At 42.2% G+C, this 13,643-nt stretch overlaps 1 protein-coding gene across 1 annotated transcript; it reads left to right on the top strand.

Annotated features, from left to right (window-relative positions):
- The first annotated feature begins 573 nt into the window (after positions 1-573).
- On the top strand, positions 574-12,185 carry LOC117061135 (protein regulator of cytokinesis 1-like). Its single transcript, XM_033173819.1, has 10 exons — positions 574-762; positions 1,337-1,459; positions 2,434-2,667; positions 3,655-3,825; positions 5,639-5,791; positions 7,480-7,627; positions 7,895-8,031; positions 9,221-9,316; positions 10,179-10,319; positions 12,030-12,185. Exons 1-10 carry the CDS (start codon positions 574-576, stop codon positions 12,156-12,158), a joined length of 1,521 nt encoding a protein of 506 aa, XP_033029710.1. The 3' UTR covers positions 12,159-12,185.
- Positions 12,186-13,643: the final 1,458 nt, after the last annotated feature.

Genomic DNA, 13,643 nt, shown 5'->3' with positions numbered 1-13,643 from the left:
CCACTGACTTTGGCAACTTCAAATCAGGATTAGACAAATTCAGTGAAGGTAATGATGAAGTGTTAGGGAAGGGTGGGGACATGTGCGCCTTCAGGGGTCGTTTGTCCGCCTTTGGTCCCCACCTTGCACTCAGCTCTCACCTGTGGCTCCTAGAAGGTGTCAGCATGCGACAGGGGCCACACCCTAGGAACAGCTTTGACTGGCTGGCTAAACCAGATGAAGGCAGCTGTTGATTCTCAAACCCTCACTGAGTTAGGGGGTGCCCTGCATTCAAAGACAGGATCCAGTGGATTGAGTGGAAAAGACCGAGAGTGGGGCCAATGGCCAAGAAGGCAGTTTCTGCACCTGCTGCAAAGGGAAGTGAGGGGCAGGTGGAGCTCGTCAACCTGGGAAGGTAGCACATCTAGTAGAAGGGAAAACACTGATCCTAAACTATGCAGGAAAAGCGTTTGAAACTAACCAGGCGCTTTCCGGACTGATCAGAAACTTACAAAGGGAATGTTTGTGAAGCACAAGTCATGTAATATGGTCGAACAGATCCCGATGTAGGAAATGAAAAAAAATTGTGATAGTATGAAAGCGAGGCTTGGACTTTCTCATGTGCCATTTTCTATTTTATTACTGTACAGTGAAGTTTTGGCCTCCTCCCTAGTGAATAGTGTGACCCAGGCTTTTGGAAAGCTTATAGACTTATGGAACGAAATGGGTATCAGCAGAGAACTGCAGCTGGAGCGCATGCGGACAGCTAAGGCGCACATTGAGGTATGGAGCAGAGTGTGTGTATGATTTGTACTCCAAATGCTCTTAAACAGTTGACTTATTTCATTTACCAATTTATATATTAATGGGTTTTAGGGACCTCTTCGTCTCAAAGCACCTGGTTAAATATCAATTATCCCCATTTTTCGATCAACCTTATAGTGTTTACAAAAGCTATAAGCCAAGCTGTCTGCTGATAATTATCTGAAACACATGATCAGTAGATGAAAAGGAATGTGAAGAAAGAATCTGATTACTACTCATTTTATAGAAACTTCTACCCCAGTTTTCCTGATGGCTGGGAGGGGGTTATTTCCTACTGACAAGTAGCTGCAAAAAAACAGTAAGTCCCAGGAAGCCTACCAGACCACACTCCAGTTACTGAGTTTGGGAGATGGTAGTTTATATAGCAGAAACGCTTCTTCTGTTACAAACTTAATTGGTGTGTATTTTAAAATGCAGAACATTAATGTGGCACAAATTCTTAATTTAGCTATGGGTGCAATGTTTTAATTTGACAGTTAATAAACCTGATAAGGAACTGTACTCAACTTCTGTTGTATGGGTTTTTGGATAGACTCTGTTGGATGAAATGATTGAGGAAGAAAGTAATTTGAAAGAAAAAATTGAAAATGACATTGAAATACAGAAGTCTCAGCTGAATATTGTGAGATATGAACTCAAGCTGGAACCCTACCAGGCAAGTTGCCTCACTGCTGCTTATTCTGAATAACAAAGCACAAATGTCACTTAGACTGCAATCCTATACTTGATGTACCAGGGAGCAACCCTCATTAAGTTCAATGGTGCTTACATCTGAGTAAACTTGTATACAATTCCACTGTTAATGACAATGGACTGATATCTGCCACCAGGATGAGTTTTTGTTCTCAGCACTGTTTCCTGTCACTACCATTGCATTTCAAAATGTGGAGCTCTTGCTTTGCACGTGTAAGCTTTCTATTGAACACTTGGCATCTCTAGAGCCCTCTGACGGGCATAATTGTAATTAAAGTGATTCTTTATAGCTGCTTTTTACTGTTGTAATGAATTAAGGCTTTCAATATTTGGTCTGGCAGTTGACTGGAAGGTTACTGTTCAAATACAAATTCTGTTTCGGTAAAGACCTGTCAAAATGTGATCTTTGCTCAGTACTGCCACTCACTGTAGTGTCAATACAGGCATCCTTCCAATTATGCACGGTGCCAGGAAATAATTAAATGATTCGATTCAAACCTGGAAATGGCAGGGGAGAGTTGGAGAGTCCTCGTGGCTCATGAGGAGACCCTCTCTGGAGACCGAAGAGGCTGTCAGTGAGAGCAGAGGAAGCCCCAAAGAGACTGGAGGTGCAGCAGGGCTTCATTAACGCTGCTCAGCCTCCCCACCTCCAAGCACAGCTGATGTGCGGGGTAGCGCTGCAGCAGCAATTTCCTGCACATCCTCCGGCCTCCTGCCAGCTCCAAAGCTTCATTTATTTTTGTGGATGTTTTTGGATACAGTATATTTTGTATGGATTGAAGAGAGGGCGGCAGAGATGGCATTTTAAAGGGCTTAGAGGGGGCTCCCCACTTTACGTGGTTTCAGTTATGCATGCAGTTGCCAGAATGTAACCCCCGCGTAAGAGAGGGGGACGCCTGTACATTTCTGCACCTAACCCTTTGTAACTCTTTACAGGTTGGTGATGGCTTATCCATCATCCAGTTAGAAAAAAAGGTTCGCCTGGCTTTAGAAGGTGCTCTTAAAGAAAAACAAGAGAGGCTGACAAAGTTGAAACAGCTGCAGCTAGAGGAGCAGACACTGTGTTCAGAGCTTTACGCTACTCCATACTACATACCGACTGGCAGTGTTCCAAGTTGTTTGCAGCTGGAAGAATTAGACAAACATGTTCAGCAGCTCTTGAAAGTGAAGGTGTAGTACTGACCCTTCCCCCTTTGCATTATTTAAACAGAAACATTGTATTTATTTATTATTATTTATTGAATTTATATAACCAATATACATATAGTAAAAATCAGGGGTTCTGATGAGGCTTCCTGTGCTTGGGCCCAGGTATGAGCCCCAAATGGAGGCATTGTATGGCTTCTGAATGTTTCTCTGGTTTGAATTAAAATTTAAGAAGAATTCTCAGCAACTTACACTCCCCCCCCCCCAGTCAGCCCCCAAATGGTTACTTTTACTGCCAGGAGACCTGCTGTAGGAGCCTCTAGCTGTGTAAAGAGTTAGAAGTGAAGATAGGGTTGCCCCATTTCACAAAGTGAAAATCCAGACAGAAGAGTTGTAGAGTTTTGTTTTGTTTTTGCAAAATCACAAAGAAATTGAAGCTATTTCTGAGGAAGATCTGCAAAATGACACTGCCCCCATGCGTGCGGATTTTCCCAGACATTTCTCCAATTTATGCCCGGACATTGCTACAGTATTACAGATATGTCCAGGAAATTCCATATGACAACCCTAAAACTTAAATTCACTCTGAAATAAATATTTTCCATTGGGAGAGGGGGAGTGATTCAACTTAATTCTAAGCCAGTCTGGTATGAATTATAGGGAGCTTCCTCATGCCTACTAAACATGCAGCTTCTTATCTCCTGGCAAATTGCTTTTGAATGCTTGTTCTAGAAAAATTGCATTTAATTCACATCAGAGATTCATTCTGGTTATCCAGAATTAGCAGATAGCCTTAATCAGTAAATGAATCTCTTCATTTTTTTGTGGAGCAGGTGAAACTAGTTTGATATTCCTGTGTGGCACTTAAAGTAGGACAGTGTCGGGAATATTGTCAATCTGTTTTGTTGGGTTAAACGTGATTTTTAGAAGTTCTTTATATCTGAGACCTTATGACAGCAGTAAATTCGAAAGCTGTTTGATCTGACTATTTCAATCATTTTATTTGTTTAGGAGCAAAGATTGAAAGAGTTTTTTAAGCTAAGGGAAAAGGTCAGGCATTATAATAAAGAAATTGGACACACACCAGATGGGACACTGGAAAATGATATGTTGAGCGATGAAGAAGAATGCATTTGCCTTACAAAGAAGAACCTTGAGGATCTCGAATTGCTTGTTCATCAGGTTGGTCTTTTGAATGTAAAAAATATGTATTCACATGAATGAGGCTGCTGTTCAGGTTGTTTAGCCCACATGAATACCATAACCAATATGGTCCTTAAATGGTGTTGGGCAAATGCAATAGGTGAGCTATTTATAACGATGTCTTGCAAAGTGCAATAAAGGCCTCCAATATGGAGGTATAAGTGGTTTCTTATAGTTAGGCCAATGCATGGGTCTTCTGTAGCTTCTAATGCTGCAAGGTGAAATGTGTGAGCCATGCAGTGTAACAGTGAATGAGGGTTCCATCTCTATTCTAACTGCCCGCTCCCTGCCTTCAGCCATTTGAAATAAGACGGTGCAGCACAGGTTCCCTGTTGGAACTGTTGGGATGCAACTCGGTTTGAACTGGAGGCTGATTTGTCTCCATGGGAAAGAGTAGATAGAGGGAAGAACCTCCAAGTTGCCTAGACTGTCCTTTAACCTGTACTGACCTTCCATCATGTGTTAGACATGTTTTTAGAGTTCCTGACCTCATTTCCTCCTTTTTCTACATCACTTTGGGAAAGGAAACATCCATGCATCTTCCCTATACAGCTGTACAGTGGTACCTCGGATTACGAACCTAATTCATTCCGGAGGTCCGTTCTTAATCTGAAACCATTCTTAACCTGAGGAGCTCTTTCACAAATGGGGCCTCCTGCTGCCACCGCCCTGCCAGTGTGTGATTTCCGTTCTCATCCTGGGGCAAAGTTATCAACCCAAGGTACTACTTCCGGGTTGGCAGAGTTTGTAACCCGAAGTGTTTGTAGCCCGAGGTACCATTGTACCTTGGAAGTCGAGTGGAATCCATTCTGGAAGTCCATTCAACTTCCAAAACGTTTGAAAACCAAAGTGCGGCTTCTAATTGGCTGTAGGAAGCTCCTGCAGCCAATTGGAAGCCCCATTGGACGTTTGGCTTCCAAAATAACATTCGAAAACTGGAACAGTCACTTCCAGGTTTCGATCGTTTAGGGGCCAAAACGTTCAAGAACTAGGCTGTTCAATTTCCAAGGTACGACTATATGTGTATTTTCTTCAATAAACTTAAAAAGGTAAAGGGACCCCTGACCATTAGGTCCAGTCGCAGACGACTTTGGGGTTGTGGCACTTATCTCGCTTTACTGGCCGAGGGAGCCAGCATACAGCTTTCGGGTCATTTGGCCAGCATGACTAAGCCGCTTCTGGCGAACCAGACCAGTGTACGGAAACGGCATTTACCTTCCCGCCGGAGTGGTACCTATTTATCTACTTGTACTTTGACGTGCTTATAACTGCTAGTTTGGCAGGAGCTGGGACCAAGCAACGGGAGCTCACCCTGTCACGGGGATTCGAACCGCTGACCTGATCGGCAAGCCCTAGGCTCTGTGGTTTAGACCATAGTGCCGCCTGCATCTCCTCTCAATAAACTTAGCTTCCATCTTTTTCCAAACTCAAGAATCTTGGTGTAATTATATCCAGGCTAAAGTGTGTTCTTCTCCAACAGTAATTCAGTGTTCAGTTAAGCTTCCAAGCTGCATGTTAAATTCGAAACACCAACATTCTCTCCACACACCCCCTCCACCCCAGACCGCCTCCCCACCTTATAGAACTGGTAATCACAATACTTCATTGCTTAATTTTGGTACCATGATCAAGAAGGAGTGTTGGCATGCACTTTTCCTGAGAAGCAGATGATAATGCAGTGGTACATCTGGCTTGACTTGCTCTTGAGACTATATGGTACAGTTCACTTACCTTGTTGCTGCCTTTTCCACATAGCTGTTTTGTATGAACTGATGTAGATGTGCCTTTGTAGTTGCAGGTCAAGAAAGACTCTCTAATTGCCAGCAGGGATGTTCTGGTGAAAGAGGTGCAAGTTTTGTGGGATAGACTTCAACAGCCACAAGAGAAGCAGGAGCAACTCACAACGTTGGCAAGCAGGTGTCCTATTTCTGAAGCAATAAAAATGGTAATAGAAACAGAATTCTGATTTCACTGTTCGTTAATAATAGGTTGACTACAATGGTCTCTATGCAATTTAGAATACAGAAAGGTAAGAGTCGCTTAAAACTATAGAATCAGACTTCAGTATAAGTGTGTGCTGGATTTTTTAAAAGTCTTCTGTGGGCTCTGGAAGATCATCAGTGAGGGGGCCTGCCTGACCTCAACTGGAAGGGAGTTCCACAAAGTTGGGTCCACAATACTGAATTCACAGCTCCTAGTGGATACAAGCCATGAATCTGAGCCATGGGGTTACCACTAACATTGACTCTGCCCAAGTCCTTGATGATCAGGCAAGGACATACGGGATTAGGCAGTACCTGTGGTATCCTGGACCCACATTGTTAAGCGCCTTGTAAATTAATTACAAGAACCTTGAACTTAGTCGTGTAGTGTTCAGGGAGTCCGTGCAAACCTTGGAGCACTAAAGTTAACATCCTGGTGATAGTCACTCCCCATCAACAGGCTAGACCAGGGGTTGTCAACCTGGTCCCTACCACCCACTAGTGGGTGTTTCAGGATTCTACGTGGGTGGTGGGTTCTATGGCACAAGCTGAAGTCTTCTTCCATCGAGCACTGGTGGGGGGTAAGGAAATTTTACCATCAAGAAAGATGCATTAGTGGGCAATAGGTATAAAAAGGTTGACTACCCCTGGTCTAGACATAATGTTTTGCAGCAGCTGGAGCCTCCAGGTCCAAGAGTAGCCCCACATAGGGCACATTGCAGTAATCAAGTCTGGAAGTCATCACCACATGAATCGCCATGACCAGACTTGCCCTGTAAAAGAACAGCTGTAGTTGACATACCAGCTATAGCTGGTAAAAGGCACTCCTATTGAAATTAACTTAAGTCATGCTCATTAATTTCAGTGAGTCTAGTCTGAGTAAAACTTGATTACTACCCAGTGTTTTTTCCCCAGGTGTTGATACTTACTGACTTTACCGCCTAAATTGTTTCACTAGATCTGCTTTGATGCTAGACCCTCAACAGTTTTGTGTCTCTCACCTGCAGTGAGTGGTATTTTAATTTTGAAGCTTCTGAAATAGCAGCTGCATGTATTAAAATATTTCTTCTTCAGATACATTAATATGAGATGTATGTAGTTGCTTAAAACTATAGAATCAAGCTTCACTTAAAATACCTGCTGGATTAAAAGAAAAGTTGCCCAGAGAAGGGCCTTTCCAGAAGACATAGGCAGGAAGAGGCACACTTTAAGGCATTTGAACCCAAAGCTAATTTAGGGCTTTAAAGCTACCGGTAAGTAGTAGTACCCTAAATCGGATAATGCAGGAGCCATCTCATTTTACTGTCTGGAGCTAACATCTTGCTCTAATGTATTTTGAGCATGTAGCCTCCTTCTAAGCTCAGCTGACATGGAAGCATTAAATTTAAGTGTGGGGGAAATGGCCGTTTTAAAAAAAAGTTCTAAAGAGTTGATTGTATTCTACGTGAATGCCTCTTGGTGTCAAACTGACAGTCAGATCAGATTACTCCAGTTTCAGGAAGATCCTCAGTCTATGTACGTCACTGCTACAGCCTTTGCTGTAACAAATTTGTAGTCATGGAGAAGTCTGCGTAATTGTCTGGAAATAGTGAAAGCAAGATCTCCATTGCCAAATGCAGTAACCATGAGACACTTGTTTTGTTTTCATTAGTGGGAAGAAGAGTTGGAGAACCTGGAAGTGCTGAAGATGGAAAGTTTAAAACAAATTACTTCCAGAGTCAGGCAAGAACTTCATGATTTCTGGGGGAAATGCTTTTATTCTGAGGAACAAAGAGCTGTGTTTCAGCCCTTTTTAAATGGTAATTCCTTACGTCTTATATCTTTCAAATACAAGCCTGTATTTTGTATGCTGTAGTGTCTACTTATGACTAAAGACAGGTAAAACTATTTTTTTGTCATAATTTAATTTAAAAACCAGAATGTCTGGTTGATGAGGCAAAATTCCGTTCAATCTTCTAGGGCTGGGTCACAGTGAAAGTACTTAGTCTCTATTTGATCCTCATCTTCTAGTTGCAGAGTCATGCCATGTGCCTAATGAAACCTTAACTCTTGCTTTCTTGCTTTAGATAATTTCTCTGAAGAGTTGTTGAGTCAACACGATGAAGAACTTTTGAGAATAAAAGAGGTTTATGAGGAAAACAAACACCTATATGATAATGTTCACAAATGGAATGCCATCCGGGAGCGTTTGGGTGAACTGGAGGTCAGAAGTACTGAATGCTTATGTTATCTCACTGCAGAGAGGGAAACATGAAGCTGTTTTTAGATATGCGTAAAATCTAGGTGAGCACCAGACACAAGATTCAACTTGTATCTGAAGCTTTGGGTGGGAGCCCAATCTGTTTTGGAGCTGCTTTTTGGTCTTTCCAATTTGTCTCGTTATTCAGGACCAAGATAGATCTGTTAAAAACAAAACTGCCACCCACCCCACCTCTATCTGTTCACTCTGTCCTTGGAGGTTTTAAAGCAGAGATTGGGTGGCCATTGATTACTATAATGGGAATCTAAAACTAGATATAACTTGCTTCCCTTCCACAGAAGTGGATGAAATGAGCAGGCATGGGGCCCCTCCAGGGTGGATTAGGACTGCCAAATTGTAGGCAAATAGACCAAATGGAGCAAATGAGTGAAAGCTAGCCAACGGAACAGTGCACTTGTTCAGAAGTGACCATTCGACACACCTGTCAGAAATGTACAGCTTCTATACTGTATAGACACAAGGATACTAGGATGATACCAGCCCATCCATCATTTGCTGATAAATGCATAAAGCAGCTGTGCAGTGTTATTTGCTTGACTTCAAAGGAACTGACATATGCCACCGAGCCACAAATAGCCTCATACTTGGTACTTGGAAAGGATAATATTTTAACTGCCTGGGCTTGTACTAGAATAAGAGCCACAATCTTACTCGGAATGGCAAGATTCTTGATACTAACTAAAAGAATGTCTGCTTCAGGTTTTTGCTCTAGGAGGCTTAGTTTGGTCAGAATCGAGTACAGTATACACTTCCAGAGTGAATGCTATATACAGTGGTACCTCGGGTTACGTACCTGATCCGTTCTGGGGAGCCGTTCGTACCCCAAAAAGTACGCAACCCAAACATCCATTTTGCGCATGCGCAAAAGCGCAATATCACACTTCTGCGCATGCGCAGGACGCTTCTGTGCGTGCACGGCGCAGCAATCTTTACCTCCAAGTTTGCGGAGTACACAACCCGAAGCGTACGCAAATCGAGGTATGACTGTACATTACTTCTGGTGAATTAGCCGCTAGAGGGCTGTAAAATTTTTGTGTCCTGGGCTTTTAGACTTGTCCACTCATGTACTACAGTACAGTATAGGTAAAGAATCAGTTACTTAATGTGTAACCTGTTTTCATTCTGTATTCAGAAAAAATCAACAGATCCAAGCAGACTTCTAAACAGAGGGGGTACCTTACTCAAAGAGGAAAGGGAAAGATCAAAGCTTCAAAAACAATTGTTAAAGGTAAGTCCCAGGGCCATTTTTGTGTAGTTTCCATCCATTTAGGGTGATATTTGGTGCCTGATCCACATAAACACACCTAAGTAAAACAATAGACTTAATCCCTTGTTGACTAACACTCCTTGGCAAAGCAGTTCTAACACGTAGATAATGCTTTCATCTCATAAACTTTGGAAGTATTTTCTGTGCATATAAAGTTGCCTCTGGAAAGCACATCGACAACACCTCAAATTTGAGGTCCAAATGACTGCAGGTTGTTAGCATGCTTGCTGGTTTCTTGGCTGGTCTAGCTAACGTCTCTAATTTTGTAGAGGAAAGTGAGTTGTTCAGCTGCAAACTGAGTTGGAAGAGTGCCTTGAATAGTGGCAGTGTGAAGTTTAAAGTCTTCCTGAAATTGACTAAACTGGTTGCCAGTTCAAGTTTGAAATTTTGAGTCCAAACCACCTTCCTGGTATAGACTGAGCATATTGTTTAGATCTTCAGAGGAGATGCTGCTGGTCATTCCATGACCTGTGAATTGTGACAAGTTGGCCTTCTCTGTGATAACATTCACTCTGGAATGCCCTCCCTTGGGTAATTTGTGAGACGGAAACAGTAATGACCTCCAAATGCCATGTGAAAACAGGCTTGCTCAAGGTTTATTCAAGCTTCACTCAATCTTTTCCTGACTCTTTCAGTTTTGTTTTGTTTTTGTTTTGTATACTGCTTAGTTTTTATTATGATATAAAGTTGTGCTTTATTTTTATTTCCCTTTTAATCTAGTTTTTAGGAAAAGTTATATTTATATTCTTTGGTGAACTGCATTGAGATTTTTATTAAATAGTATTATTTTTTATTTTTTAAAAAACTTATTTGCCAAAACTAGTTGGGGGAAGAACTGAAGAAAGATACTGAAGACTGGGAGAAGGAAAACAACTCACACTTCCTTGTTAATAATCAGAGGTTTCTGGACTCCATGGCCCTTCAATTGCAGCATCACAAAATTAAGAAAGATCAACCCAAAATTGTAAGTTTTGCATGTGAGTCACTTAATTCAGCACGTTATTTATTTGATAAAAATATGATTGCCATGTTTGGGATGTGTTGTCAGTTCTTTACTAAATAATGACTGTGCCTTATTGACTCTGCCTGCCATGTTCTCTTTGGTGTGCTCTCACTTTCGTCTGGTTGCTGTTGCAAAGTTAGTCACTTAAGCTAGGATCTAGCCAGCGTTTGAAGCTAGTTACAGATTCAAAGCTAATTATGGCTAGCATAAAATGTGGTCCATCACCAATGTTTACAACTGAGGGGGAGGGAACACATGATCCAGCAGCCTAGTCCCCCATCCAAATGACAGCAGATGTTCTATATACATCACACACTGTGTCATAATCGTGCGTCCTGTCTGTATAACGATCTGGCAAACAGGTTGGGTCTAGATTTGCAAGCTTTCGTTTTCCTTGCAGCACAGAACCATTACATTTCCCCCACAAAATAATCAACAGAGTGCTTGAATGTTAGCCTATGATGGCGTTTGTTCTCAGCCCCGCAGGAGAGTTTCTTTTTCTCTGTGCCTGCTGGGAAGAGGGAAGTCTGGCAGCGGGGACGCTGATGCTGCCATGTACGGAAAGCAGACAGGGCCTCTGGGGCACTGTTGATCCTCGCCACCCAAGGACAGAGCTTGTACTAAACAATAAGGTTGTCAGGGGAGAGCATAGCAGTGCCAGCAAGAGATGCTTAACTGTTCAGAATATGTGGAATGCAAAAGTTGACTATGTCACTGAAACATCACTGGGTGTGCATTGGCTCCTTAGAAACCTGTGAAATGCAGCTACAGGTCCTATTTTACAAGTTAAGTGGTGGAGCACTAAATATAAGTGCCACACCTTTCTACAAATTCTCAAGGGTGGACCAAAAACACTCTTGGTTATGGATCACTCATTTGTCAACTGTGGGCTGCAAATATATGTGGACCAGCATCCTTCATGCTTGCAGCATTGCTTTTTACTGCCCCTGGGTACTTTGAGAAAATTATTATTATTACTATTATTATTATTATTATTATTACTTATACCCCGCCCATCTGGCTGGGTTTCCACAGCCACACTCTGGGCAGCTTCCAACAAGAGATTAAAAATACATTAAAACATCAGTCATTAAAAACTTCCCTAAACAGGTCTGCTTTCAGATGTCTTCTAAAGTTAGATAGTTGTTTATTTCCTTGACATCTGATGGGAGGGTGTTCCACAGGGCAAGCGCCACTCCTGAGAAGGCCCTCTGCCTGGTTCCCTGTAACCTCCCTTCTCGCAGTGAGGGAACCGCCAGAAGGCCCTCGACGCTGGACCTCAGTGTCCGGGTTGAACGATGGGGGTGGAGATGCTCCTTCAGGTATACTGGGCCTAGGCCAGCACCAACACTTTGAATTGTGCTCGGAAACGTGCTGAGAGCCACTGTAGGTATTTCAAGACCTGTGTTATGTGGCCTCGGTGGCCGCTCCCATTCACCAGTCTAGCTGCTGCATTCTGGATTAGTTGCAGTTTCCGGGTCACTTTGGGGCTACCTTTGAAATACTGAACATCTCTTGGAAGTGTCAGGGTGGAGCTTTTGCTCAGTTAGGGCTGTAGGGCTCTTTCTGTTAGCTGCTGCTCCATTGTAGAAAGAGGCAACAGAGAACTTACTGAGGAATTGCATTGTTGCTTAACAAGAGTTAAAGCAACATTTTTTTTCTTTTTTGCAGTCGGTGAAGAGGGATGAATGTGGAACTCCCAAATCAGCTAATAAAAGACCTGCAGGAGGTGGGAACATGCCACCTCCTAGCAAGATGCGGAAAGTAAATAATCTTTCAGTCCAACAAGCAATTATCTGATAGAAATCATGCGCATGCTTTGAAGCCAAAGTACAAGTAGTCCTGTTCAACTAGCTTGTATCAGCCAAAAGCAAAGTACCTGTAATGACAAGTTGCCTTCTTTTATCTGACAGAACCCCTGTATGTGTGTATGGGAAATGTGTAGGAACATTTATATATAATATAGCAGGGTTAAACGTTTCCTTATTTAAATTTACACAGCAGCAAGCAGATTGCTGACTTGTTTGAGTCCTTTTTAATAATTATGTCTTCTACCTTCCTGCCTTCTCAGTTGTTAATCCCTTTTGTCCCTCCTAAAAGAAAAATACACATGAATCTGAATGAAAACAATAGAATGAGAACCGACCAACGGACCAAACTGACTGTCACATAGAGGCAGTTAGTCCTCTCTTAGAATGTTGGATTTGACTGACATATCCCACAAAACGCATCCGGAAGACAAAAATGTATCAAGGAGTTAGGGTTTTTTTGTTTTTTGTTTTTTTTAATTTACATTCTTTGTAGTCACACTTTCACCCAGGGACATCAAATAGGTTACAAAAAGTAATTCAGTAGGAGGTCTAACAATAACATGCATCAAAATCACCATACTATTGGCTATACACAACAGTATATACTTCTGTCCCTACTCATTTATCCTAAGTGTTTTTCCCTCTCCCTGCTTCTCCCTCCCCTTTAACCCCTCCCCCCAAAAAAATTGTTCTCTCTTCAGATCTTTAACCATGTGCACAGGTTATTCATTCTAATTTGGATGCTTGGGTTGGCTTCCCCCCCCCCCCCGTGCTATCCAATTCCTATAGCTTGTCCATTTATTCAAAATCTTTTGACATTTGTTTTCCCATGTATCTTCCGTCACTACCTGTTCAAATATCTCAGATTGTACATATTCAAAAACAATCCATTTAGCCCTGGCTGCTGCATGTAATTGGATATCTGTATTACACGGGTTGCAGCTCCCTCTAGGGAGGGTGATGTCCAGTTTCATATCATGAACACCAGATGGCAGGGCATCATAAAGAAAGCAGCCTTTCCCACAAACACATCCCTCAAATAAATCTGTAAGGCAGCCATGTGTTTGACCGTGAAGCACTATAAACTAGAGATGTTTCCCTCTGTGGAGACACACTTTGGGAAAAGTGCTACAGCACATGTCGCATCCTGGCCTCAGCCACTTTTCCTTTTCCCCGCCTCCCCAGACATTGTGTGCTTGTGTGGATTCCACTGTCGGATGTCTCCTTCACACCAAACGGAGAACGAAACACTGAACACTTAGCAAAGCAATGAATATGCTTTCTGCTTTGATGAAACAAAAGTATTGTTATAGGAATTCTAAGGTCTTATATATATGTATAAAATAAACGTTCATAAATGTACAAGGCAAACATACGTAAGTATATAAACCACATGTCTGAAGTAGTAGTACAGGAGAATAATCCTGAAGTTATTTTGACTCTTCCAGTAACCTCAAATATTATCTGCAGCGAG

This window comes from Lacerta agilis, chromosome 16 (genome assembly GCF_009819535.1).
Source record: "Lacerta agilis isolate rLacAgi1 chromosome 16, rLacAgi1.pri, whole genome shotgun sequence".
NCBI lineage: Eukaryota > Metazoa > Chordata > Lepidosauria > Squamata > Lacertidae > Lacerta > Lacerta agilis.
This window is presented reverse-complemented; position numbering and strand designations above follow the sequence as displayed.

Bases quoted from the DNA above. Each gene is read 5' to 3' on its own strand.
- LOC117061135 (XM_033173819.1), top strand. From the start codon at position 574: ATGAAAGCGAGGCTTGGACTTTCTCATGTGCCATTTTCTATTTTATTA. The intron at 2,668-3,654 runs GTGTAGTACTGA...TTATTTGTTTAG, and splicing joins AGCAGCTCTTGAAAGTGAAG to GAGCAAAGATTGAAAGAGTT. The intron at 5,792-7,479 runs GTAATAGAAACA...TGTTTTCATTAG, and splicing joins TTTCTGAAGCAATAAAAATG to TGGGAAGAAGAGTTGGAGAA.